This window comes from Hippoglossus hippoglossus, chromosome 19 (assembly GCF_009819705.1).
Source record: "Hippoglossus hippoglossus isolate fHipHip1 chromosome 19, fHipHip1.pri, whole genome shotgun sequence".
Lineage (NCBI taxonomy): Eukaryota > Metazoa > Chordata > Actinopteri > Pleuronectiformes > Pleuronectidae > Hippoglossus > Hippoglossus hippoglossus.
Genome location: NC_047169.1, coordinates 11,709,268 through 11,737,157, shown reverse-complemented (window position 1 = coordinate 11,737,157; position 27,890 = coordinate 11,709,268). Strand labels below are relative to the sequence as shown.

The 27,890-nt window shown below is 44.1% G+C and overlaps 3 protein-coding genes across 10 annotated transcripts; 1 reads left to right on the top strand and 2 right to left on the bottom strand.

Moving 5' to 3' along the window:
• The first annotated feature begins 147 nt into the window (after nucleotides 1-147).
• On the top strand, nucleotides 148-16,038 carry LOC117752609 (protein KIAA0556). Of its 5 annotated transcripts, none has more exons than XR_004612107.1 (29): nucleotides 148-237; nucleotides 1,584-1,682; nucleotides 2,965-3,053; nucleotides 3,237-3,412; nucleotides 3,846-3,958; nucleotides 4,076-4,177; nucleotides 4,342-4,491; nucleotides 4,735-4,975; nucleotides 5,214-5,345; nucleotides 5,514-5,665; nucleotides 5,882-5,988; nucleotides 6,247-6,343; nucleotides 6,430-6,639; nucleotides 7,112-7,249; nucleotides 8,143-8,998; nucleotides 9,263-10,030; nucleotides 10,109-10,317; nucleotides 10,450-10,528; nucleotides 10,636-10,813; nucleotides 10,907-11,072; nucleotides 11,473-11,639; nucleotides 11,735-11,799; nucleotides 12,072-12,182; nucleotides 12,668-12,807; nucleotides 12,937-13,038; nucleotides 13,130-13,290; nucleotides 14,311-14,396; nucleotides 14,491-14,601; nucleotides 14,642-16,038. XR_004612107.1 is itself a non-coding variant. In XM_034570105.1 (29 exons), exons 2-29 carry the CDS (start codon nucleotides 1,671-1,673, stop codon nucleotides 14,547-14,549), a joined length of 4,836 nt encoding a protein of 1,611 aa, XP_034425996.1. In that variant the 5' UTR covers nucleotides 148-237; nucleotides 1,584-1,670; the 3' UTR covers nucleotides 14,550-16,038. The 5 variants fall into 5 exon arrangements, 4 of the variants coding, with proteins under 4 accessions (XP_034425996.1, XP_034425998.1, XP_034425994.1 ...); XM_034570105.1 differs by having other exon boundaries at nucleotides 4,342-4,395; nucleotides 4,426-4,491; nucleotides 14,491-16,038; XM_034570107.1 differs by lacking the exon at nucleotides 4,076-4,177 and having other exon boundaries at nucleotides 4,342-4,395; nucleotides 4,426-4,491; nucleotides 14,491-16,038.
• A 497-nt stretch (nucleotides 16,039-16,535) lies between these two features.
• On the bottom strand, nucleotides 16,536-19,169 carry LOC117753475 (cytochrome c oxidase subunit 6B1). The gene is made up of 4 exons (XM_034571600.1): nucleotides 19,021-19,169; nucleotides 18,183-18,296; nucleotides 17,750-17,850; nucleotides 16,536-16,797 (listed from the first exon to the last, which is right to left on the bottom strand). Exons 2-4 carry the CDS (start codon nucleotides 18,286-18,288, stop codon nucleotides 16,744-16,746), a joined length of 261 nt encoding a protein of 86 aa, XP_034427491.1. The 5' UTR covers nucleotides 18,289-18,296; nucleotides 19,021-19,169; the 3' UTR covers nucleotides 16,536-16,743.
• A 1,000-nt stretch (nucleotides 19,170-20,169) lies between these two features.
• On the bottom strand, nucleotides 20,170-27,352 carry fam234a (family with sequence similarity 234 member A). Of its 4 annotated transcripts, none has more exons than XM_034571591.1 (12): nucleotides 27,209-27,352; nucleotides 25,685-25,963; nucleotides 25,495-25,605; nucleotides 25,217-25,399; nucleotides 24,746-24,870; nucleotides 24,161-24,287; nucleotides 23,311-23,443; nucleotides 23,066-23,209; nucleotides 22,520-22,601; nucleotides 22,248-22,400; nucleotides 22,037-22,139; nucleotides 20,170-21,934 (listed from the first exon to the last, which is right to left on the bottom strand). In XM_034571591.1, the coding sequence occupies exons 2-12, from the start codon at nucleotides 25,926-25,928 to the stop codon at nucleotides 21,723-21,725; spliced, it is 1,617 nt and encodes a 538-aa protein (XP_034427482.1). In that variant the 5' UTR covers nucleotides 25,929-25,963; nucleotides 27,209-27,352; the 3' UTR covers nucleotides 20,170-21,722. The 4 variants fall into 4 exon arrangements, with proteins under 4 accessions (XP_034427482.1, XP_034427481.1, XP_034427484.1 ...); XM_034571590.1 differs by having other exon boundaries at nucleotides 24,746-24,874; nucleotides 25,221-25,399; XM_034571593.1 differs by lacking the exon at nucleotides 27,209-27,352 and adding an exon at nucleotides 26,963-27,195.
• Nucleotides 27,353-27,890: the final 538 nt, after the last annotated feature.

The following is a 27,890-nucleotide window of genomic DNA, read 5'->3' as shown; positions in this document are numbered from 1 at the left end:
AAACAGCCCTTTTCATCGCAAACTGTTTCATTTACTTATGTATTTATTTATTTGTATGTTATTTTCTGTCCGGTATGGATGTGGCGGCAGTGGGCGTGTCTGATTCCCCTGCGGCTCTTCCCATTGGTGGAGAATCCATCCTGGTTACCAACCAACACAACACGCTGTGCACATGAGAAAACAGAGAGTCGCTCATTTTAAAGCTAACGGAGAACAAATCGCTATTTTACAGAGACAGTAAGTATCTTTGAATCATTCTATTAGAGCACGAGTGAAGGTCGTGCACGAATAAAAAAGCAGTATGAGCCACTTTTCGTGTCATTTCACGTAGGTCTAGTTACACGCTAACTCGCTAGCCTCTGTTGTTAGCGTAGCGACACTGCTAGTGTTCCAGTTTAACTGGCGATCATGGCAACTGGTGATTCGTTGTCTTTATTCCAGATGTTGTCGGTCGGTCGCAGATTCGTCATTTTCACAAAGTGCCTGTGTGTGATGTGTGGTGATCTCGTTGAAATAAACATCAAACAAAAACCCATCACGATGTTAATATAATGTGTCCGTGTCAACATCACGTTGGAAGTGCTGTTTATCTGTGTGTAATCAACAGATGATCTGTCTGACGTGTGTTGAGTGTGTTGCCAACATGACACGAGGCAAACCTGGAAAACTAACTTCACACACAACACACACAAGCTATGCAAACCCCTCCTAATGCACAACATGGGTCAAAAATGACCCGTATTCATTTCCTGTGTTATTTCACGCATGGCTGGGTGTTTCTTCTGCTATCTTCGTTTAGGAGAAGGCTCCTTTGATGGCATACAAGACTCATCTTCTTCATGTCATCAAAGCAGCCTTCTCCATTCAGGAGAGCTGGATTCCAAGACACACCCACAACTTCAGCTTGATCCTGTAGAACATAGTGTAGGTCCTCGGCATCAGAGATTTCATACTCAGAATCAAGACCAAGAATTGAATACTTTAACAGTAAGCAACTTACCAACCGTAAGTCTGAAATGATTACGACCAGCCATACTAACACTCTGGATAGAGAAAATCAAAAGCATATTTTCAAATGCATATCAATCTGTCTATTAAGTATATACTGTTATATTTCGAGTTTTATTTTGTTGATCTAGCTATGGCTTGGGGTTGTTGTTTGATGTTTATTTCAACGAGACCTTTAGTGTGTCACCGCACTGGCGCTTTGTGAAAATGACGAATCTGCGACCGAGTCTGCAACCGACCGACAACATCTGGAATAAAGACAACAAATCACCAGTGGCCATGATCCCCAGTTAAACTGGAACCCCGGTGTTAACACTGGCAGCAGCGGCAGCTAGCGGGTTAGCCGCGAATGCTATCACAATAGAGAGCAAGCGTTGCCGCACATCTGTCAGATCGCACATGCCAATCGTATGTTAAAATGCGTCCGAGGACAATGGTTCGAAACCAGCTGTTCGACATCTGACGTGAAAACCTATTTTGTTGTGCTGGATCGCTCAGCGGGTGGAGCCACACTTCAAACCAACGCGCATTCGAGGTAACTGAGGGTTTCATGTCTCGTCTGTGTTGCTCTGCAGTGGTAGTCCGACACAAGGTCGATTCCCGGGATCTTTCTGGGGAGTGAGACATGGGATAGCGTGGACTCCGTCAACTGCAGCCGCACAATGGACAGCGAGGTAAGACGGGATCGGGTCATGTGACACCTCCTCTGCACATCACCTGTCACTCAACCTGATGTGAGACACTGTATATTTACAGCTCTGTGTCTCTGTCACTAACAGGTCTTCTTCTCCACTCCTCCTTCACGTTTCCTTGCTTCTCTCTTCCGCTGCTGACACTGACCGGTGCTGTAGCCTAGTTGACTTGTAGACTCTGAGTAAGGGCTTTGGGATTTCTCTGCTCGTCCTGCATGATTATGATGATTTATCTGATGTATGCTGGGATGGCATGAGCCGTAGGTGTCCATGTGATGTACACAAGCAACCGATGTGCACTGACTGCCTGCCGAGTTTTCACGTGACATGGATAGTGTGTTTTATGGTGTCTTGTGTTGTTATTAAATGTGACCTGCAACCTGATCTGCTGAGTTCGGGCATTTTGCTCCCATGTATGCTGGGACATTTGTTATGGAAGTGACAAATACAGCTCAATCTGAATCTCTGTCAAACTTAGCTCCGGCTGAGTAGCTGGCAGACATCTGATGTTTTAGTGAGAATGATTTCATTTTATTCGAGTCAACAAATGCCGGCTGTTGTGAGATGTTCAGTTGTTCTTCACTTTATGGTTGCATGACATGTAAAGCGATGATTCGCATCATAGATTTGTGACACGTGTTTGTCGACGCTAGTTTATTTGAAAAGGCTGCACTTCATTTCATTATGCAAGGGCTACCTTATTGGAAGATGCAAGAGCTTCTGTTCCAGTCACTCTTTTAAAGAAGACCCTGAATTTGGAATTATTCCCCAGAGCATCTTGCCCAATGCCGAGTCAGTATTTCCCCTCAGTTAATCCATGTTTTTCCGCCCTCTTCTTTTCCTGTGCTCACTATTCCTCCTCTCACCTCATCTCAAACTTCAAAAGTCTGCAGTCCAGCCCAGTTAACTAAATATTGAGATGACCATGAAATCTTCATGAGAGTACGATATGTATGCAGAGTTTTACAATCACTTTAGATTGTGCTCACAAAGGGATGCACCTGCACTCCAGCAATATTTCGGTCTGTTCGCTGAGCAGTTCTTATTAAGGGTTTTGGTCCCACTGCATGCTCTGTGTTGTTTCTTTATTTACTGGAGGAGCAAGTGGTTTGATTCATATCTTGTGATGTATCGAAGAAAGTGTTTGTGCCTGTGGATACCTGTGCAACAATGATGTGTATTGTAGTCTTTGTTTTCCTCAAACAGCTGATGTAGGTTTTTCTGACTCTCCTTCGTGTGTGTAAACATGTTTCTGCTCTTGAAGGAGAGCAACGCGTGCGAAGAAGAGAAGCTTTCCTCTGCTGTGGATGACACTCTGAATGAATATTTAATCACCCTCCAGCACAAAAACAGGTGAAGTGTGAGCACCGACTGTTGGGGAGCGACAGATTAGATTTCACAGAAGGAGCACTGATTGGTTCTTTGCCTTGATAGCACCAAGAAAAAGCATTTGAAATGTTTGAGTCTTGATCTTGATCATCTCAGACCTTAGATTTCTCTTCTCAATTTGAGTTACTGGTTTTCTTTCCTCCTCAGGATCCTTAAGCGCCTTAAAGCCAAAGACTCCAGGGACATTGAGTTGGAAAAGCTGGAGCAAGGCTTTTCCATATATCTTAACGGAGCCAATGCTGAAACCAGTGGGAAGCAGCTCAAAAGCTCCAGCCACAAGTCCACTACCTCCTCACCTGCTTTGAGGCCTGAACGCACAGCAGGTATGTTGCTGCCGGACCAAAAATAAACTTGGCACTCAAAACAAAAAAATCCTTTCGTAAGACCTTTTCAATTTTTTACTGCATCCCTGTACCAAGGCGAGTACTGATCTTGAGGGTTGAGTCATTTTTCACAATGAAATCAAACATAGCTCGTCATCATACTCTATTCGTGATGCTGCTGTCATCTGCAGACCATATGAAAACCAGCTCACAGCCACCACTCCTCAGCTTGTAGTTCGCACAGCATCAACCCCCGTGCCGTTATCTCAGTGAATAAATGATAGTGACAGTTGTAGCTGGCAGCCAGTGTCTCGCTCTTCCTCTTTGGGCTGTGGACCATCTGCGTATATGTGACTGTGTGTTCCTTCTCCTCTGAGGCTTTAGCCCGCTGCACACCGCTCATGTTCTTTTCTGTGCTGTGACTCATCGGCAGATGTCTGTAGAAGTGCCCACCAGTTAAGTGAAGACAGCTATAATCTGGAGCAGACGTACGGGAAGCGGAGCCACACAGCCCCGGGAAAGGTCCAGAGGAAAGAATGGGTGCAGGTAGAGGCCGCACTTGTCTCGAGATCCTTAAAAACCTTGATGATGTAAATCTTTTATAATAAAAGCATGCATGTTAGATAACACACATATTCAATTCTTCTTCTGTCATTTGCGCAGAATTCTGTCAAAGTTCGAACAGAGGAAGGATCAAATTTACTGTTATGCCCAGAAAAGTGCTACTCTGAGGATTTTGAGCCCTACGAAAGCTTAGACATGGAGGTAGAGTGAAGACACAACAAAGACTAATAAGCCTGTGTGTGTGTGTGGGTGTATTTTTTTTTTTTTTAGGGGAGGGGCTCTATGTCAGAGGCAGCTGTCTGTACTGCTTAGCATCTCTCCATCTTTGCCATTTCCTCATTATCTAATCGCAGTGTTTCCCACAGAGCTCCAGTCTGCGCTCTCCTCGCAGTCCCTGCTCCCCCAGGGGCACATGCAAGGGGACGCGCTCGTTCAGCTCCAGGCCCGAGAGCCAAGGAGGTCAAACAAGCCAGGAGCACGGTGAGAAGGTGCTCCTCAACCTGGAGGAAGTGAAGGTGAGAAGATGTTTTATTTCATCTTGTCAAGGTGGCGTGAGATAAAGTGAACCATCTAAATGTGTTTCATGCTCTTGGGTGTTAATTTGTCATGATTTTTCAAGGGTTGTCACAATAATCAAGGGAATGCTTGTCAGTAACAACAAACTGTCAGTATGCACGTGCTTGCATGCGCCTGCGGATGCTCAAGCTGATGACTGCGTGCATGGATGCCTACATAAACGCTGACCCTTTGTAAACTAGGTTCTACGTCGGAGCCTGGTGGTTAGCATGAGGCGGAGCAGCCGCGACTCCGCGGGGGAGGAGTCGGAGGAAGAGTGGGTGGAGGAGCAGATTGAGAGAGAGGAGAGCACCGAGAGTCTGGATGAACTGGGGCTCCCTCTTTCATCCTCCAAGTCCTCCTCCAGCCCTCGGCCCAGCAGCTCCCACGACCATTTCGACTCCGCGAACCTGATTGTCCTGGACTTTGCACTCTCACCTAAAGGTAGGCGGCAGCATCCACTTTCACATGCAAATATATTATTGATTTTTTTGGTTGAATCTTAATTGACCAAAGTGGCTCCGTCGCCTCCTTATCTGCACCATGTGCTGACCGGTATACAAGCAGAATAAACAAGTTCTGCTATGTTTGAAAGAAACAGTGAGGCACTTTTGTGCATATAAACTATAAAAGGTATTCACTGTTCCTCCCTAACATAAAAAGTGTTTATCTATTGTTCTAGGTCGTAAGATTCAACGTTCTCTGTCTGCAAAAAGGAAAGAAAACTTTGACACCTACATACAAACCAAGCCTATGTTGGTGAAGAGCAAGACATTAGATAGGCCCCCTTCAGAAGAGACCTGGGATGGGCAGAGTAAGTATTTTTTATTTTAAGGCTAAATATTCACATTTAAAAAAGGCTGACAAGAGAGTCAAGATTCGCTCTTAAATGTAAAAACTGCCGATTTTGCACTTTGGAACAATCTCTTGATACAAGCCCAAATGTTGTTGCTGACATTTTTTTTTAAACTTTTTGCTTTAGGGTCAAGAAGTCGTGTGGAAAGGCCACTGTCAGCTCCCAGAAAGGCTTCGGTTGAGGAGCAGGACCCAGAGGAGGTGGCGTGCCGGGTTCGCCAGGCCATCCAGAGAGAAAACCACTCTGTGCAGAGTCCGGAGCTCTTCAGTCGCAGCACGGTCCGCCTGCCCCACACTGCACTCCTCACATCTTTACTGCATTCAGGCCATTAGCTATTTGTATTTCTATTACACAGATTTCTCTTTTCACTGTGTCTACCCTTACATGTAGTATATGTGCTCTTGATTTGAATACATTGATGGCGTTCTGGATTGAGCTTACATGTAAACCCTGTCCCTAAAGCTTATATATCTTTCTGCTTTCTCTTCATCTAGGGCAGGGCACACCAGATAATAAATGGCTTAGTGCACCACAACACCCACGACAAGAATGAGAGCAGTGTTAGTTTGGCCATGCAGAGAATCACTCTTATGGGCCCCAGGTATGTTGACAGAACACTTACACACTTAATTCATCTGCCTTCTGATGGGCAGAAGGACACCTGGTGCACACTGTCAGAACATAATAGTGTTTTATAGAAGTGACCAGGAACAGTAATTTATGGTGTGTATGCACCCCGACCTTGAGGAATTATTCATCAGTGTAGCTAACACATTGGTTAGCCATCCCTCACCACTGATGTGAAGGTCAGGGACAAGAGGCGAAGCAGCAGAGCTGAGGATGTCATCCTTCTGTTCAGGCAACAACAGAAACTGCTGATGGCCTTGGAGAAACTTGAACCTGGGCCCGGCTGCAACATTCCTCAGAGTGTCCAAACAGAGTGTAGCAAGCAGCCGGTGAGTCAGTGACTCCGCCTTAAAGTGCAGATATGGATAATCCTGTGTGATACAGAAAAACTTTTGAATCCTGTGTTTCATTGCAGAGAATTCAGTCCTCAGCAGAGGTCACCCCAGCATTGTATGTTACCATGGAGATCCTGTCGAACTGGGGGAACGCTTTGCAGGTCGGCCTGACTGAGCTGCAGTTCTTCTGCCTCAGAAACAGGAAGCTGTACGTGTCGCCGCACGACCTGGACATCAGGAACGCTGACTTCCCCGGGAATCTGGGGGCACTCGTCAATGGAAAGGCGAAGGTGAGTCTTTGCTGCGTCAGCATCTCGTTTGAATGGTTTCTGCTTGTGTGTAAGCACAAATTCCATCTGCATACAAAATGACACCAATTAAACTTTTAATTTTTTTTACATAATTATTATATATATATATATTTAGTTGTTTTTTTATATCTTGTTACAACAGAATTATAATATAAAAATAATTGAAATGTGCATACGATATTTTTGTTAGAATTATTAATCTTCATCACATTTACATTAAATTTTCTTTGGATTATATTGAAAACATTTTCACAGCAGATATTTTTACTTGTCAAAGCAGGAAAAGTACAACTGTAACATTAATTATGGCTCTTTATGGCTATGACAAAAGAAACATGCCAAATAACAGGGCTCTAAAGCTTATTGAGCTTATATTTTTTAAGTACACTTGTACAGGTGCAACGGTCTGTGGTGTAAAAGGGATGTTCCGTCTATTCTCTTGGGTTGACAGACCACCAAAGAGCGTCACATGTGGACGTGTCCGTACCACCCCCCCATCCAGCTCTACTTCATCATCAGGAACACAGAGCGCTCCCCAGACTTTGGAATATCCCGCATAAAAATCTGGAACTACAACAGAAGCCTCAATGTACGTGCTTTGTTTCATTCATGTCATTTGGTCATTACAGTTTCTAAAAAACAGTCTAACAACTTGTTAAAAACCAAGCACAATCTGTCCCATCTCTCCTCACATCTTCTGATTTATCCCTCTCTCGCTCTCTCATCCAGAGATTGTTCGTTTCCATGTGCTCATAAATCTCCTCATGCTTGTGTGTTGTCACTATCACACGGGGTGTGGCGTCGTTACATCGGGGGTGTGGTTCCCTTTAAGCAGTGGCTGGCTGAGCTGCCAGTCAGGCTGTCCAAATGTGGAACAGTGAGAGATTAGCCCCAGAGGATTAGTGTTGGGGGGGAAACGTGGGCTTCTGCCTGTCAGCTTCACTGCTGTTCATAGAGGGGCACTACAGCCCCACCATATCTCTGTTACTACCATTGTCCAGACTTACTTGTGTCTTGAACCTGCAAGGTAAGGACCTGTCGGTGAGAAGTAGATCGTAGTCTGACCTGGGTTTTCAGAAGTTTACCGTCCTGAGGATCGAGGAGATTTGAGTTGGGCTTCAGACATTTCTTCCCGGTAGACATGACTTGATATCTGTGAGCGTGCTAATTACTGCTAGCGTGGGGGACTCTGCATGACAGAAATAGTTCCATGAATTGTTTGTGAGATTTTTTGCACTTTATGCTTTTGGGTTAATAATTTGACCTACTTTGCTTTGATTAAAATAATAATTATGTTCTCAAAATATTATATATGTATATACAAATTTTGTCTAAATATGTAGAATTTATTTCGTGTCGATCTTAGAGATTAAAATCTGAATTATTTGGGTATTTACCAACATGAGTGTTGCTATGGAAGCTGTTAAATATGGCTCAAAGGTCAAGGTGCAGGTAAATGAAAATGCCCTGTTTGTTTTCTAGGAGCTTGACATTGGTGCTCGGCATATTAAGCTGTACCTCAACAGCACATTGGTGTTTGAAGGTGAGCTGGAGAAGGGCTGCGGCAACCAGGTCTATGACTACAGCACCACGATTGATCTCCCGGATTTCCAGATCCCAAACTCTGTGCTTTCCAGCCCTGTGTCTTCAGGACACAATCTGCGGGGGGTCAGCCCCCAACGCCATGAGGACAGGAATGGTGGGGAGGCCAGCACCATCCAGCAACACCACATATCAGACACCCCAGGCCAGGCTATGATAGACATGCAGGAGAAATCACATATATCACTACCACCGATTACTCCTTCAGCAGTGGGGGTTTCATCCTCCTCTCGCCACCCCTCCGCGCAGAGAATTTTTTCCGACCTGCCTGCCTCAGAAGAGCCCCTCTCTCTCAGGCAGCAGGTGGCGCAGCCAGTGCCCATGGAGCAGACTGTCACTACCCAGCCGTCCTCGTCACGGGTGGCCCCCCAGTGGCTGCAGCCCCTGAACAGAGAAGTAGCAGAGGGCTGCGAGGCCGGCAGGGAGAGGCCCAGGTGGCTTGTGCCTCAGCACTCCACAGAGCCCAAATTATCACCAGTCTCATCCTCTTCAATGCTCCCGGAGCTGCCTTGTAACCCGGGCCGGGTGTGCAGAGGGACGGAGAGGACAGTGAACGGGAGTCAGTGGAACGCTGACTCTCTGGACGTAAGCTGCGACCTGCTGGAGGAGCTTGGGGAGCAGAAGCCAGACAGACCCATCAGTGGACGCAGGAGCTCATTTCGAAACAGTGTAGTTTCTGTTTCCGCCAAACAGACGGAGGAGCAGAACCTCAGAGCTGCAACACTGTCAAACACAGGTAGTCAATGCTACCACCTTCAATATGTGAGGTTATAATACTAAGACAGAGAGGGACACCTTTATTGGTATGTTATTTAACCCATGTACTATTTATTTCACCTGCCAGTTGAATTTAAATTGTTTTTTTTATGAAATTTAGAAATTCTATATTTGCTGTTTAGTTATTAGTTAACCTATTAACACTTTTCTTGTATTCAGTGTTTGATAATAAATGCTGAGGCATATTTCCTTACCTAATAGCAATTGTTTGTGTATTTCCCAGAGGAGCCACTGTCATTGGTGAACAACAACAGGAGGCAGTGTTCGTCTCGGGCCCAGCTGCACAGCCAGCAGGATGACACCCTCATGGAGTCCTGGGACTCCCTCATTAAGTTCAACCAATGCCAACGTGGACGCATCTCCAACATGGGCTTTGAAGGTGACATCTTCGATGAATTCATCCAGCAGCAGGGCCTTTGTCCCTCCACAGTCCCATCCAACCCCTCCATGGCACCTAGGAGCCCCCTTTCCCCCTTGACCGCTCAGGGGACTCTGTGCGAAGTCCCTGACGATGATCCATCCATGGAGCGGGAGGACGAGTTTGAAATCCCAGTTCTGCCACAGGGTCAAAGGCTGGTCATCAACATCCTGTCCACCTGGGGCGATCGCCACTACGTGGGCCTCAACGGCCTGGAGGTGTTCAGCTCCAGCGGAGAGCCTCTTCGACCTGCTCACATCCGGGCTGATCCTCCAGACATCAACATTCTCCCTGCTTATGGCAAAGACCCACGTGTCGTTCACAACTTGACTGACGGCATCAATCGTACACAGGACGACATGCATCTTTGGTTGGCCCCGTTCACACCTGGTCGTAACCACACCGTCTTCCTGGACTTCGGAGCTCCCTGCCAAGTGGCCATGATCCGTGTGTGGAACTACAACAAGTCTCGCATCCACTCTTTCCGAGGGGTGAAAGAAGTGGAAATGCTCTTGGATGGAAGGTGCATCTTCAGGGGAGAGATTGCCAAAGCTTCAGGCACCCTGTCCGGAGGTAAAGATCGCTGGTTTTTCGGCTGTTTTTTGTTTTCGATCAACTTGTCCTTTCTCCTTACACTGTTGTCTTTTTCAGAGCTGGACCAGTTTGGGGACACTATCCTCTTCACCACTGATGATGACATCCTGGAGGCTATGTCTCGTTTCGATGAAACCTTCCTCAGTGAAGGTGAGGGTCGTGAGAGTCTGTCGAATGAGGAGGAGCTGCAGAGGCCGCGCACCGCCGATGGAGAGGGAGAGGAAAGACCCTTCACACAGGCCGGTTTCCGAGAGGAAGACCTCGCTGTGAGTACAGGCTGTTACAGAAGTCTCCACAGGGATTTCAAACACTCTCTTACCATTGCAACCCTAGCCCTCACATCATCACAGAACACTGGATTATAATAACGCTATAAATGTTTTCAAATATTTTCTTAGTTGAAACTTCAACTCAACCCCTCCGTTCGCCAGTCTGAGGAGAACATGGAACATATTCCAGGGATGTTCACTGGAAAGTGTGAGTATAGCAACGATATCCTGTCACCACATGTTCTGTTCTCCCTTCATTTCGATTTTTTTTGAATGTCTGGATGCTCAAAATAACTGTCTCTCTTCCTCCTCCAGGCCTCAGACTAGAGCTGTTGCTCACTTGGGGGGACTCCCACTACATGGGCCTGACTGGATTGGAGGTGGTGGGGAAAGATGGAGAGTATTTACCTTTCGACCTCGGTATGATGGCCGCGTCACCCTGCGACCTCAACGACCTGCCTGAGTACGGACACGACCAGCGAACACTCGATAAGTACGTCCGACACAAAGTGCTTCTCATGGTCAAGACAAATCGAATGTCACAATAAGAAATCCACACTCTTTATCATCTGTTGCCAATATCCAGGCTTGTTGATGGCCAAAACATTACCACTGAAGACCAGCACATGTGGCTGATCCCTTTCTCCCGTGGAGATTCCCACACCCTGAGCATTACGTTCAACACAGCCCAGACCATCGCAGGACTCCGCATCTGGAACTACAACAAGTCTCCTGAGGACTCGTACAGAGGGGTGAGATACTTCTCTGTTGGACTCAGCCACAAATTGCTGTAAATAGTACTAGTGATAATAAAACATGTATATTAAGCTGTATGACACTGTAGATACTAAACTGTGAAACAACAAGTTCCACTATTGTGTCGGTTATCTCCGAGATCAGTTGAGGTTTTTAGATTTATACAGGTGTCAGAGACAGATGGTGCGGAAAACCAAAATAGAATTCACACAGGAATTCAGCACATGATTGTAAAGCTGCTAGAAACATCACCTAGTTCACACTTAAAAGGTGATAAAGCTGCTGTGTGATGCTACAAGGCATGGATTCGTTTCTAGATTCGACCTGAAATGTTCTATTCAGTCGATTTTATATACCACACACAAAACTAACAAGTGTCTTTTGTATTTTGTTCAGGTGAAGTTGATCCATGTTTTTGTGGACGATGTCGCAATCTCCCCAGCGGAGGGATTCCTCATCAGGAAAGGACCGGGCAACTGCCACTTTGACTTTGCACAAGAGATCCTCTTCGTCGACTTCCTGCAGACGCCGACAGACAGCAACAGTTCTGAAGACTATCACAAGTAGGAGCCAGCGTTTGCTTTCGCTCAAACTCCTATTTCAGGAGAAATTAAAGAATGTCATTTCCTAATTTCTAATTTTGTGGTTTCTAATTCAGAGGTAGCTCGAAGAAACAAGAGCAGGCCAGCATGGACTACGAAGCTCCCATCATGCCTTGTGGGTGTATCCTTCTGCCAACCATAGCAGGAAATGATGGTTTTGACAGCTGTGTTTTTGCCCCCGTTTGCAGTTCACATGCAATATTTTGATATTCGCAAGTTGCTTTGGTAACGACATTGTGTGCACATGAATACTCTATATGTAGCCATGTTAAACGGTACTGTCACAGCTGGCTGACAGTCTAAGCACAGCCTGTGTACCATATAAACAGTACAAGTATATATGTGATATACCAGATGACCCATGTTATACATTCCTTGACCCTAACCCATCAGTCATTTTTCAGCTGCAGCTTTTAACAACCTGGGGAGACCCGTACTACATCGGCCTCAACGGCCTCGAGTTTTACGACCACAACCACCAGAAGATCAGTCTCAGTGACAACAGTATCCTTATCAGTCAACCTCAGCCTCCATGCATCTCTCCTCACTAACCTGTGCTCTCTTCACCAGCAGTAATAAAGCCACATTTTATTTCACGTGGTCTGGTTGTTGTTCACTTCCAAATTTGTAGTTTAAATCTACAGACAATGGGTTAAATAAACTTATGAATATCCAGTGAACTTCATAGGTATTGGTATTATTAGTTACCGTTGTGCTTTTTTTAACTGAACATGTCAGAAGCTATGCAATAATCTTGGTTTAGCAAATACTAACTGCACAGTTTCCATCAGAAATCTGAGTTAAAAAGGTTTTACCCAAAACAGTAGAGGAGATGCAAAGAAGAGAGACATCAAAGTCAAAACACTTTCTAGAGCTGCTACACAACCAGTCCTATTCTGATTAGATTTAGAAGGAGAGGATACATGTGCTTTTGAAGGCATAATAATAGTTACTAATAAATATCTGCGCCTTGACATCGTGTCCACCAGACATCGCTGCTTTTCCCGACAGTGTGAACGTGCTGGACCATGTGAGTGGTGATGTGAGGACGCCAGATAAATTAATAGATGGAGTCAACAGTACCCACGATGGAAGACACACGTGGTTAGCTCCAGTTCTCCCAGGCCTGGTGAGGAAGTGTGTGTGTGTGTGTGTGTGTGTGGGAGGGAGAGAGAGAGAGAGAGAGAGACTAGACTGCAGTCAGTTAACACCCTCAGATCAGAGTTTGCAGTTAAGTGTCTTACTTGTTTCCATGCAGGTGAACCGTGTGTACGTCATCTTTGAACAGCCGGTGACCGTGTCGATGATCAAGCTGTGGAACTACTCTAAAACACACCAGAGGGGCGTGAAGGAGTTTGGGGTACGCCGCTCTGTCTATTAGCTGGGCATTCATGTTTTTAAAAGTCAGACTCCAGGCAGCAAAATGTGAATGTGTCCCTGTGTGTGTTCAGCTGCTGGTGGACGACCTCCTCGTGTACAACGGCATCCTGGACAGTGTGAGCCACGTGGCTCGGGGCATTCTGCCGACCTGTGATCCAGTGGTGCCCTACCACACCATCCTGTTCACAGACGATGCCAACATCGCACACCGTGAGAGGAACACCGTTATCAGGTATCTGTACTTTCTGAGACTATACACTGTAAATGTAACTGATTGGTTGTGCATTACTTTTACATACTAATGGCACACAGTAGAGCACGTACCTCCGCCAAGGCCCAACATTCCCCTTAAATTTAATCAAGCCGCACCTAATTGCACACAGTCGTCGATATCAGTCCCCTAAATATGCCGGATTCCTGGATCCTGGAATTGGATCCGCACCAGACTTTAATGGGTTGTTCCCTGACCCATACCACATCCTTCCACCAAGTTTCGTGTTAATCTGTCTGTAGTTTTTGCGTAATCTTGCTTAAAAACAAACAAACCAGTCAACAGGTTGAAGACATAACCTCTTTTGCGGAGGTAAAAACACAGATTGCTGGTCAGCCCTGCATCTTTTCCAGAACATGCATGAGTCATGTGTCATGCATGTTTCCTTTTGGTCGTTTTGCACATTGTGTTCCCAAACTAGACTTTGTCCAGCAGCTCGTTCAATGCCATCGAATCATAGACAGATGACTTTTTACTGTGAATTAACTCAAGAACATTTGATGAGGGATTGGCTGAAACTGGGAGACACAAATTGTTTGACAGAGAAGATTTGGTTCGGTCCAACTGTTTCGAGCAGTGAGTTGTTCTGAACGGAGATGTGCTCTTCTCCACCTCAGCCCCCGCGGCAGCCGACACCACCACCAGTGAGTAACAGAGCCCCCGAAAGCCTCGTGTCAGCACCTCCCTGTGGTCAATCCCTGTATTGAAGATTCCTCCAGTGCCCTCAAACGCCCGCAGCCATGCCTCACCCTCCTTCCCACACACTTGACTTGTGATACCTCAGTCCCTCTCCCTTGCCTCCTCTCTCCTGTTACCTCTCTAGCTCCACCTTTGGTCTCAAAGCCTGGACCTGCTGACTTCAGGCTTTGTTATCAGTCACTCCTCCAGTTCGTGTCGTATCTCTGTCCTTATTTTCCCACAGATGCACAAGATTTACTCACATTTATCTGCTGTTTCTTCCTCTCTCTTGCTGTGTTGCAGTAATTACGTGGAGGATCAGGATGTGAAGATGACCAATGACAACCAGATAGTCCATCACACCAAGAAGAAGCAGACGGCCGATCCAGGTGAGTCGGGGAAACAAGTGAACTTGGATCAAAGCTTTTCGGGCACACGTACTCAGCAAAAAAACGTCAATTGCTCGTTCTCCCCTTTATACAGCTCTTCGACCTAAGACCTGCATGACTGATGGTGGGAAATATGGCAAGAGGAGGTACTGACTTTTTAAAGCCACTTTCTGGTGGGTGACCTCCCTTACAACGAGATCCACATCAGCCCACCGAGCCGTGGTTTGTAGTGTTGGCTTGACACCCCACACTGAAGAGGACAGAGGCTGCACGATGGGGTTTACACACACTCTCACACTCACAGAATTCCACTTTATGGTTGGATCACTCCCCTTCTTCCCTTGCTTTCGACCCAACGCCCACACGTACATATTATCCCCAACACGTACTACGCCGTTGCCCCAGTCGTCCATCCCACGGTGCCAGGATAAATCTGTGAGGCTGCATTTTATCAGCCCTGTTATTGTGCCTCGTACTTAAACACTATATCTGTGGCTGCTACTTGTGACTTTTGTGCTGCATATTTAAATGCTGCTTGTGGCGTGTTTAAAAAAAGAAAGAGAAGAAATAAATACGCTCTGAGGCCACACAGATACTCACATCAGGATGTGGCTGATGCTACATTTTTTTAAGTTGTATCCACTGATGAGCCTGAACGATCAGCTCGTCGCCTCGTGGGTGTGAGACCTGACGACCACTCCTTACCACCACTCGTAACGCTATGCAGACACTTATTTATACCTGTTGATCATTTATACCTGGTAGCTATTATATTTCAAAGCTAGTGGTTTTACTTTGGAAAGTGCTTCTTACGCAGGTTTTCACCTTTTACAAGATTTATATTGATGATGAAAGTACAAGTAGTCACACGTTTGTACGTTTCAAGTAAAAGGAAAAAAGAAAAGTGCATGTACAACTTCAGAGTATGTTAAAAAACTACACAGTTGAATTTTCAACATATATTTGGCTCTACACGACTTGGTCAGTTGTTTTCTGCGTAGCATCAGGTAGAAAATACTTGTTTGTGATACAAGTGACCTCTTACTGAAGCTGCTGTAAAGCAAACATTTCCTGAGCCAGTAATTTTAGTAACTTAATCAGAAATGGAAAAAAAATATCTACTTTTTCCTGTTTAGATTTTGAGCAGATACAGTAACAGGAAACTTCTTATATGCAAATACTCTTAACTTACCTCAAATTGAGAAATATCCTTAAAAAAAGAAATGAGTAAATGTGGTTGTACCTTCACTATAATACTTGGTACTTGGTGTTGTACTACTCACTTATTCAATATTTACTGTACTAACTTGTTGCATGGGAAAGTTTCTTCAGCATTAGCTGTTGTTATCTAAAAATGTTAAGACACATCTGTGTTTTTACTGCTTCATTGAGCCCAGATATAAACTGTTTGATACTCCCTACACCGGATGGGGAGTCCTTGTATATGAAATGCAGTTTTATGTATTTTATTTCTTTATGTCCAACAGCAGCAGTAGCCATTACTCAGTCCTGCTCTGTGGGGTGGTGGCTGTGATTGTATGTGTAACTTTTAGTGTTTTGAAATATTTAATTATTTTTCTAACCTTGATTAAATATGTATATTTGATGTAGGTTTATTTGATTGAATAAAATCTAAAATATATCCATGTATCTTCCATCGGTTGCATGAACAATATCAGAACATGTCAGCTTTGTTACAGTGGACTTGTTCAGTCACTTGACCTCGCACACTTCTCAACTAAGCGTCAATGTACAAGCCGTGTCTCAGTTCAGGGGCTGCATCCTTCTGAGGATGCTGTGTATCTGTCCAAAGGAGGAGGCGCTCTTCTTAACAGAGCTGCAGTTGGACATGATGCGAACATTTGAATACCCCTTGGTTTTTAACTATACTGATATTGTGCGCTGATGTTGGGCTGGGAAGTATCCATGCGTGGGAGCCAAGTTGGTCAGTGATGGAAGTTTGCATTTGTCAGACACATTTGAAGGAGACTTCGAAATGGGAAACTCTAGTTGCATTTCTATGACAATCAGAATTCAAATGCAGCCTCTGAAGGATGCAGCCCCTGAATTGAGACACAGCTGCTGTATCTTAGTCGTATTCTAGTGGAGTTAAGAAAAAAAACACGGGACAACCGGAGGTCCATAAATATATCCTGAGATATTTTAATTCAGTATTCGCTGTACATTTCATGAGATTTGAGGGGAATAACCATTTAGTATCAGCATATTCCTGGGTCAGAGCACCAGTAGTGGAAAGGTGGTGACGGAGCCACGTGGTCTCCCCACCACATACACAAACATTCAGCTGAGAAGATTACATCTTTGCAATTCGACATCTTTTGGAGATTCAGATTTTTCCTGGGAATGTTCCCTCTTCTCTCTGGTCGTCCCACTTCTGGACCTGAAGGGACAAGATGTTCAGAGGGAAACTTACTTTTTGACATAAATATATATGTAAAAGACTTTAAATCTTCCAAGAAGGCTTCTTACAAGTTGGAAACTCCATGACTAAATGTGATATAACAATGTGCTGTGATATCACTATGTAACCTATTATCAGTTGTGTTAGTTTAAGACCCCATATAGAAAATATACAGAAAAGTATTAGGGTCTTCTGTAGGATAAAAATTCAGATATTTGCATATTGAGAATAAAACAAAATGTCGATTAAAAAGTTGAAATGTTAATATTAAAGTCCAACTTTTATATATTTCAAACTACTAACTGGCTGCCTCTATAAAATGCTTTAATATTAAGGAAATTCTTTCTCTTTTAGCACATTAACACAATGTAATAATCAGTCTAAGGTCTATTAGGAGATTTTGCCGAGAACAAAAAGATAGAACATGACAGCTCGTATTTCAGTTTATAATAAAAATTTCAACTTTATAATCAAAATGCAAAAAAGGTATATATTTATATTCCTCTGATCCACTTCGACTTAATTCGTGAAATGCAAAAAGAATGTCTCATTTTTCTTCTTCTCCCGTACCCTAACACTTCAATACTTCCTCATACTTCGTTCTACAAGTGATGCTGTCTAACAAATCCAAGACATTTTTGTCAGCTTAGAGTATCTGATGCTCAACAGTAAATAGTTTCAATTATTCCTTAAAGCCACTTAGAATACTCTTTTTTCAGCTGAGAACTATTTCAAGGGGGAACTCCAATCTCTAAATTTGGACTGAATCACTTCATTTTGTTTGGATTCCCGTTCCTGAGCAGAGACTCACAGGAATGCGCGGAACGATAAAGTTGTTTTCCCGGGGCATGTATACTCTGCCAGTACTTGTCTGTGTGATTTTCTCAAACTATCCCATTGAACTGTTGAGATGTGAAAAAGTGTTATTTACCCAGGACATGGGGCAGAGGGATTTGTAGACCCTCTTGTACCAATCACAGGGCATGGGGTCTTGTCCTTTAGCCTCCAGAGATTTCTGGCAGCGGTGATAGTCTATTAATAGAGAAACAATAACAATGAATATAGAAATAGAAGAGGACCATGGATTCACTCCACATTTTTTGTTTCAAGGGGGAAGGGTCAAGTCAGCGTCCTCAATCTGGATTAGCTCCAGGTCAGAGGTCGGAGGTCAACACCTTTTGAAAGACCTCGGGTAAACTGCGTTAGCTCCACACAACTGACTCAGATGGAAGGTATAGGATATTTGATTATTTTTATAGCACAGCATGTTTCCACAGTTTTAATATATTCTTAGATCAGTATTTCAGTGGTGTGGAACCAGAAGTGACAGCTTTGACCTTCAGGAGCACAACAAGCAGTCTTACCCAGGTAGTTGGACCAGCAGTTCTTGGTCTGGTTCTGGTTGGGGAACCTGGCATCGAATGGAGCAGTGCGATAGTTCTCCAGTTTGGTTTTGATGTCCTCGGCCATGGTCACCTCTGTCGAGAGAGGATCATCAGTTTGTGCACTACCAAGACCCCTTTTTTCCCGCCAGCACCTAGACCTCGCAAACCAAGGCTCACTTCTTAAATCGTGCCAAATGCTTGTTTTTAACTCAGAGACAGAGCGGCTGAGGAGCTGCAGCTCAGGTGTGACCGGGCACAAGCGGCGGCTCTGCAGAGGCTTATTTTGGGGAGAAGATTTAGGGCGACTGCATGCGAATAACATATATATATATATATCAACAAATTTTCATTTGATAGAGAAAATACATGGATCAACACAACACTGTATGTGCTGTCAGCTATCCGTCAGACGTCTAATGGCAGCCGCCTCACCAGAAGATTCGAGGAAATGGGTCAGATAAAAAATACGCGTAAGGATATTGCCAAACAGGTTTTCAGTAGAGCCTCGTCACCAGGCCTTTGCGCTCATTTCCTCCTATAACACAACCCAGTTTCTCTTTCTATATCACACAGCACACGTACAACTATTTGTCTAATTTATCATATCAAGGTGAATAATAATTGAGGTCATTCAAAGCGTGTGCGTGAAAAAAATGTACATGCGGAACTTGAATACTCCGACGCGTGCGTGGGCTCAGCCTCAAGTTATTCTTGTTATTCTCTCATTAATGTATTCACGCAGCCTTCAAAGTACACGTTCTGTGAGTGTGGTGGGACCTAGGCGTTAAAAATGTGAAGCCGAGCAGGTGCACGTTACCTGTGTGGTCGCTTGAGTCGCTGGTTCGAGCTCCCTGCGTCCTTGGATTAGAAGCCGTGTGCGCACAGTGCCGCGCGCGCGCTCCGCTCTGGAGCTGCGGCAGCCGTGCAGTGGAATCATAACGGTATGGCGGACCCAGGTCACATTGAAGTGACACACACACTGATCAGAGTGCACATACGCGCGCGTGGGTTTGCTGCTTATGGATGTGAGGGTACAGGGGAGGCAGCCTCGTGGATGGAGACCCCCCCCAGCAGCAGCGTGGGGATGTTTTAATCGTGTTTATCCTCATTTATTCTCAACGCGGAAGTATTCGGTGAACGTGTTAATCATTACCAGATGTTTACGCAGAGAATTTAAAGTATCTCAGGTGGTTCGGTTTCTGGCGTCTCCCTCTGTCTGTGGACTTCATTTTGTGTCTGTGCTCAGCTGAGGACGTCACATGGGAGAATAATAAAAAGAAATGCTCGTTTATTCAAACCAGGAACTCGCTGTCTAGGAATCGCGTTAGCCGGGACACGTGGGGGTGCGTCCTGTCAGGTGTTATCTGAGGACAGAGGAGCGCGCAGGAGGAGGTGGGCTGCTCTGCTCCACTTTAATCCCAATGTATAAGGGATATTCACCATCTTGTCCTGTTTCCTAAAACCACCACACTGATCAGATGATGTAAAATGCGTCTGTGCAGTTCTCCTGCAGCGCGCCACCCGTGCGCGCCTTTTCCTGCTTTGAACCGGTTTCCTGAATATTACTATGGACTTTCAAAGTGTTTCCCGATCCGACCCACTTCCCTACAAGGACCGACTTCTCCATTCCGAGATAACTCAGGAGGGCAGGAGCCTGTCGGTGATTGTGCGTCACGGTGATAAAATGACGCGCCGCCACTGTTCAGGGTTCAACCCCTGTACTACGTGACTAGCCTCAGTGTGACAATGGACCGAGTGGAAGTCAGGCAGGCTGTTGCGCGCATGCCATGTAGTGCTACTCATCATGCAGTGTCTATACTACAACACCAGGGGGCGACAGAGTTTTCTTTTGTATGTTGTGACTGGGCAGGATTTTATTGGTACAAAACATCAAAGGCAAAAGTTAGAGATTCAATAAATCAGCAACTGCTTCTGATTCAAAAATAATTTCCAAAAGTACTGTAAATTCATTTAAATTGTTTTTTTATTTGGTTTGACACGTTTATTACACTGCTCATTGCTGGACAAAAATATATCACATTACATTGTATATATGTAGGCATAAAAATATATATGTATGGTCACTGGCCAATATCAGCAGGATTTTGATTTTTTTTGCGACAAGGTCAGCTTCCATCGCTACAAAAATGTGCATATTTAGCCTCCAACTCACCGTCATGCCAATTTTTTTAAACCTCACCTAACATTTGGGGGCTAAAAGATAAGCCTTAAGATTTAACTTTAAACTGTTTACTGTGTTAGTAAAGGGTCGCATAACGTTCAACATCATTTGTGTTATCTTGACTGGAGGTTTATAAAAACTCTGTCACTCTATGAAAATCTCTTCTCTAAGACCTCATGGTCGATACATTCTTGTAGGGATTGGCGATTTAATGTTTGAGAGAGAGCAAACCCATTTATTTTTATCCATTCAGTGTCTGCTATGAGACGACATTGTTCGATCCCCGGCACCTCCACTCTGCATGTACGAGTGACCTTGGGCAAGACACTGATCCCCAAATTGCCCCTGAGGCCTTTAGCAACAGTGTATGAACTGTGGGATAGAAGAAGCGCTGCATATAGAAGTGCTGTATGAATGTGTCAGGGCTACATAAATACAATGTGTTTACCGTCTATCACTTCTTTTAAGACTTGCTCAGATTCAAGCTTATCAAGACAGAAAGAACAGCCAGCTCCAACACAGACCTGCCCAACAGGTTCAATATATTAATGTAAAACATAAACCAGAAACTCTAACTCCTATAAATCACTAAGAAAAGAAACCGCTTCATACGGAGCAGTAAAACCACAGCAGTAACTCAGTAGGTGATCCTTTGACTCACCCTTACAGCATCTTGGATTAAGTAAATAACACACGTCTTGGTTATTGACAACAGTACCAATGACTAAAAGCCGGCCCTCTCATACTTTTGCAAATAGAATATGATAAAAACATGTAATGGCAGTACTTTAAGGTTAATGGATTTCAAGTTTTTCCGCACAACTATCCGTTTCACTGTGCAGGTAAATGATTAAATTCAACTAAAGAACAATAGCCCCATCATTGTGGCTTCTTAAAAGGTTGTAACAATAATTTGAAAAAGCCACCTTTGGCAGAGTGCGTCTGCTTCCTTTGAAGCACAGTGTCACATACAGTTGCATAGATCCAAACAATAACCCAGACTCAGCCGTTAAAAAAAAGAGCAATGCATTGAAATGTCAGACACGATACACGAGGCAGGTCCCCTCTTGATTCATCAGCAGGAAAACGGCGTCTGTGCACAGTGAAGGAGTCAGAGAACAAGTAGCTCTTTGGACATGAGATCAAATCTAACTCATGATTGTATGTTTACAGTCAAGTCTGAAGGTAATGCTCAGTTTGAAGGAATCTTTTTGTCGTCAGCAGTAGGAAAGTTGTAACTAGTGTACACACTTTGGTTTATAAAGCCATCATACAGTCACCTGTGACCGACTGGTTCAAACACTGAGGAATCTCTGAACACGTCACAGTCGGTCCTTTCACTCTTCACTGAAGCGGAGTCGTTGGAACGCCTCTATAATGTCCTCGTTGCTCTCCGACTCTCCTCCGCTGCCAATACGCAGCACTTTGCTGTGTGGGACATCCTGCTTCAGCTTTCGCTTTCTGAGGACTACAGTGTCTTCATCCCCCTCCGCCTCCTGACCGGTCAGCAGGAAGTAGGCAGCGTGGCGCCCACGCTCCAACAGAGTGGCTGGGAGAAGATCACAGATTTAGAAAGAGTTTTCTTTATCCCTCCGAGCACATTGTTGTCGTTACGTTAAGATGTGATTTTATAGCATAAATTAATGGGTACCTTTAAATGTTATGATGTGGTCCAGGACATTGGTGGACTCGAGAAGAACTTGAGAATAAAGAGGGAGCAGCAAGTAAGAGTGGCGGTCACTCATTAAAGGGATCTGGAAGGAAATATTTGAGTCATATCAGTGTTTTGTGAATCTGAGAAGGTTTGTGTTCCTGTAACAAATCTGTAACATACATCTTTTCCATTAAGGCAGTGTACTCACAGACGAGTTGGTCGCTGTGGGCATCATGCCCCAAAACACAAAGACTGAAACAGAGTTGGTGGTGTGTATTGCGGTGGGCCTCGGTGAATTCGGACAAGACAAAAGACTGACTTGCCACAGCACAACGCCGGACTTCCCGTCAAGAATTACTATCTACATATAAAACAGAAAGTAGTGCGGTTAAAGTATGATTCAAATCAAACACTGCATGAGAGGAAGTGGAGATAATGTAGACATCACAACAGTGTTTGAACATTTTAAACCCAACTCACCCTCTTTGTGTAGTTGCCAACATCCTCCTCAACCACAACATCAAGTACATCGTCTTTGTTAAAGTGACCAAAGGAGGGCTCGCTGGATGAATGAGAACACAGGGGAGAAACATTGACGTTAATAAAAGTAAGTAGTTTAATTACAAAACTAATGAACATAATGCATCTACAGGAGTTTTAGAGGATTGCTGATATTACAAATTACTCAATTTCTTCAACAGGTTTTAAGATTCTGGCTTTGGGTTGTGTGGTTTTTATCAGTTTAGTTATTTCTGCAACTTTATTCTTAACATAGAGTTTATAACTATTATTTAAAATGATTACCTGGCAGCATAACATAAGTCAGAAAAATGTCATTGACAAAGCTTTCCAATTACTAAATTATATGTTTATCTGTTAGTGCAATATTCATTTTAGGCCCATAACCAAAACATTTATAGTTATTATTTTTTTTCCTCCCTAATTTTTTTTTTTTCCTCCATTCTTCTACAAATTGTTTAAGCTCTAATTTGTGTGTGAAATAAAAAAAACAGACAGACGTGATACCTGAGGACTGAGCTGGTATTGAATCTCCACAGTAGTTTCCGAGTTTTTCCATTTAGCAACACCACGTCCGTGCTGGTCACAAGCAGCAGGTTTGGTGGATCACCTCTTTCTTCTTTTCTGACCACTTGACTCACTGAGTCAGACCTACAGAGTGGAAAAGAAATATCAGCCACAGTCTCTGGCGGAAGCCACAATGATTTCAGGTTGTTCAGTGAAGTAAGAGTAGAATGGAGGGCTCCTCTCACTCGTAGATGGGTACAAGGCCGGTTGCACTGCTAGCGTTTTTCTCCCAGTGTTTATCCTTCTTTAAGCGGACCTCAATCCCTTCTTTAGCCTTGGCAGCAATCCTCCATAGTGCAAGTCCATACAAGCCAGTGTCTGAATGAATACACAATTACATCATACTCACTCATCTCTACTCACCCATCTCATATTTATTCATAAGCTAAAATGTGCTATCGATCCTGTACATATATTCTTCATATCAATATTCACATTAACTGCTCATTATCTGTTTATATATTTATTTGCTGCATATATATTTTCATACGCTACAGTATTGATTCAGCTGCTGCTACCTGGTTCTGTGTGTGTATATATATATATATATATATATATTCTTGTTTACTTTAACTGTATATCATTTTACAACCTGCATTACTGACCTCAATGCACTTTTATCACGTTAATCATTCAGTATTTATCATCCAGTATTTAAATACCTTCTTAAAAATCTGTCATCACAGCCGTTATCCTGTTCACCTTCCTTTTACATTCACATACACTACCCTTACTCTTTAATTTGAGGTTACTGCACTTTTTTTTTTTTACATGCTCTATGTGCCCTTGAGTTGCCCTCCAGGGACAAATAAAGTTGTTTTGAATTGATTTGAATCAAGAGTGAAGTTCATCCAAGTGTGTTAAATAAATTAAGATAATTGTTTTTAAATCTCTTATGACTTCAGGTTATTTTCTGTTTTAGTTCTAAGGAGCACCTTAACTGAAATCACTACGTCTTCCATAACTTGACTGGTCTGAATACAGATATGCAGTAGTAACCTGTTGGGATTGCCCCCGCTGTTTTCTTATACAAACCTGTTTGGAGCAGCACATAGTGAGAACCCTCTTTGGTGCGATGGAGAAGATGCGCCTCTGTGGAGTTCAGAGACACCGTGGAGCCGATCTGGTCGCCCGTCTTCCCTGAGAGGAACGCCAGCTGAGTCTGCAGGTATGATGGGAAACAATGAGACTGGCTGGATTCTGTTTGAGTGCAACATTGACAGATGGTTTCACTGCCAAAGCTTGTTATTTGCATATTTGAGAAATGAATCAGTACATTATCACCAAGTAAAATGCAAAACTACACAAATTCAAAACACAAAGAATCATAATGTAACTTAATATTTGCACTGTGAGGCCCTGTTCAGTATTAACATTCATCTCAGGGGATCGAATCACAAGTGGTCAGCCTTTAAGTACAGGTGTGAACGCACTTAAGATGCACTGAGGATGCATTTGAGATCCAAGACACATGTGGAGACTCATTCTAATCCCAGGTGTGAACCGATGTACTCGGAGCTGTCCACTTGGGATTAGATCACCCGGGACAGACGTTGATGCCTCTGTTACAAAAAGAAGCAATTAAATGTCACTGTAATAAACAACCCTGCTGATTTTCACCTGTGTGTTGTCCGATCCCACCAGAGCCACGTCATTGACCTTGTCCCCATCCAGATCTGGGATACTGAGAACAGGCACAGTGCTGTGCAGACCAGAGAGCTGAGGCTGCTGCCACTTTATTTCACCTGTACACAAACACACCACTGTAAAGTTACCTTTTGGCAGTAACTGCACTTATTATTATGAATCTGACCTGTGGACGCTGTGGTGAATGCAATAAATAAACAATGTTCACAAAAACACATAACTTTAGAACAATTTGCAATATTCATATAAAAAGATTTATACATAGGTAGTTAAATATTTCATGGCTCTTTTAAAGAATTACCAACTAATTTAATGAAGTGAAAAGACAACTTATTATATATCATAAAATGAATAATATTACTATAAATTAGTGGGGATAGAAATCGAAAATGTTATGTAATTTATAGTATCCTTTACAAAGAGACAGAGTGGTGAGTCACAAACCAGAGTGTTTGTCAACAGCAGTGATCTGGTCAGAGTGGGAGAGCAGGCAGTCCCAGGTTCTGCCTGTATTTTCCTCCAGACCGCACTGGGCCCAGTGGAACTCAGGATGGAGTGGACGCTCCCACAGGGTCTCTCCATCTGTCCCATCCACTGCCAACACAAACACGCATGGCGAAGGCAGACCTGGAAAACACACACAGTGTAAATGAACTACACAAAACAACATTTCAAAGTAGGAACATGTAGTTTGAGCAACAACCTCGTGATTTCATTCATACCTGCATCAGCACAGGTGTTGTTCACACCGCATTCTCTCGTCTTGAGCACAAACAGGACGTCCAGCACCTTGTCGCTACTCGCAGCTTCAATGGCTAAGAAATCAAACGTTGCTGTGGCAGAGAGAGAACAAATCAGCCCCACATTCTAGACACTGCCGCGCAGCGAAATGCACACCATCCAAACACACACCTGCTTCAGGGAAAGTCCTGTTCCAGGAAACGAGATACTGCGGTCTGACGGGACAGGGGAGGACGAAGGAGAAGGCAAACACGATGGTGAGGCAGAGGAACAGGGAGAAGAAGAAGACCGCAGTTCGCCAGTGGGTCAGTTTGGCCAAACCCAGCACTTCCTTACAACTCTTCTTCTTCAGCTCTGTTGCTTCCTCTCCTCTCTTCAGAGGGTCACCCTCAGTGGCATGGTCTGTGGTCTCCATCGTCGCCTCAATGCATTACTGGGCCACTGATCCACCTAACACAGGAAAGAGTTAACTGTAAAGCAACACCATGTAACTTTACAAATCGTCATGCTTCTTTTTTTGTATTGTCTTATGTGGCTTTCTACAATTTGTCATGATGCCTTTTGTATTTTATGTAAAGCACTTTGAATTGAATTTGTGCGATACAAATAAACTTGCCTTGCATTTATATTTTAAAAGTTTCCTCGCTGGAGAAAAACACAGGTTTTTAATAACTCCAGTCTTTTTTTTAACTAATATACGGTTCAGCATTACTCTTGAACTTTTTCAGACGTGTCATCCAAGTGCCCGTAAGCCCCGACATTGAAATCCAACTCCAAATGGTGATTCACGTATGCCATGAGTGACATCAAAGGCAGATGCATTTAAACGGTGTGACAACAAAGGCAACAAAATGCACGAGCTACCTGTCACGACAGGCCCTTGCATCTGATCTGTCACAATATGGAGTAAACTTAAAAACGTGCATGGGTCGAAATAACCAGCAATCAAAAGAGACAGGCCTGCAGGCATTCACAGATGTAGCACAGGAACATACAGTGAAGGCAGCAGAGTCCAGCTGTTTCTGCTGCATCAACCTTTGTGGACCTGGGCCTATTCAGACGGTGCCCGCTCGGCACTCCAGAGATTTCTCCGCACGACAACAACAAACCCATGATGAATAATCAGCAGCTAACACACCCTGGTATTTGCTCTGCAGCCACGGGCACATTGCTCCATGTGGGATTCTTGCGGGAACTAGTGGCTTGTAGATTAAAAACTTGAACGTGTGTATTTAAGTTGAAGTTCCGCTGCCAAATGTCCCCAAGTGAACACACAACGTGCCAGGTTAGCCGAGTAGCCCCAGGAAGAGGGTTTACTTTTGGGTGCAGCTATCTTCGTTAGCCAGCTAAAGTTCGCAGTTCACACCCGGTTGGTTCAGAACTTGGTCAAACAAGGTATGTGAAGCTGAGAGAAGAATGAGAAGAGGCTGAAGAAAAGTTTGTTCTTACTTATTCCCTCTGCGTCGTCCTGTGATCAGCGGCGCTAACACACACACACACACACACGCTGAGGCCTGTCAACCTAAGTAAACAAAGCACACACGGGTCTGAACCGGTTCCATTTGTCGGCCAGGTGGCGCTCTGTCCTCCGTTAAAGTGACATTAAAAGGACCAAAACCTCATCTACGACACAACCTATAACAAAAACCTCCTGTTACCTAAACCTAGTTCTAACACTGAGTGAGAGGGACTCACCTTCTGGGACCAGCTGCTGCCTGTCAGGTCAAACTCAGGGAAAACAGCGTGAGGATCCAGAATTTAGTTGAAGAAGCTTTGATTGGTCACTTCACTTGTGCTCCAACGATTGGTCAGTTTCAGACCTATGGCCCGCCCCTCACCCTGACGTTTGCTAACCGGTGTCGTGACGAGTTCCGCCTGCGCGCGCGGAGAATCGCGTGCACCTCGCGGGAGCGCGCACAGCTGCAGAGGAAAGACGCTTCCTGTCGTGATCGTCTCTATGGCAACTAAATACTGTATAATCTCGTTTGTTGGTGTTTATTAATGATGATAATGTTCATGAATGTTTAGAGTCATCAATGATTTATTAGACTCAGTATTAGACTTTCAAATGTGGAAAAGTCCCAAACTGTCAAATCAAACCTGATTTAAGTGTCTTTATTTCGTGCTGAAGAGCTGAATGTGAGACTCCATCTGCAGAACGGCTGACATGTAATGTATTCACAGGTATTTCAGCATTATTGACCTGACACTTTACAATCGAGTCAAACGTCTAAAAAAAGCATTGTGTTTATAGATCTCTAGAAATAAAGTTGGACTGTGAATGCATTATTTGACAGTTGTGTATTTGATTCATTGCTGAGTTAGATGTGTGAAATTCCCAATGTAAAGTAAAAACACAACAAAATATCAGCTGGTG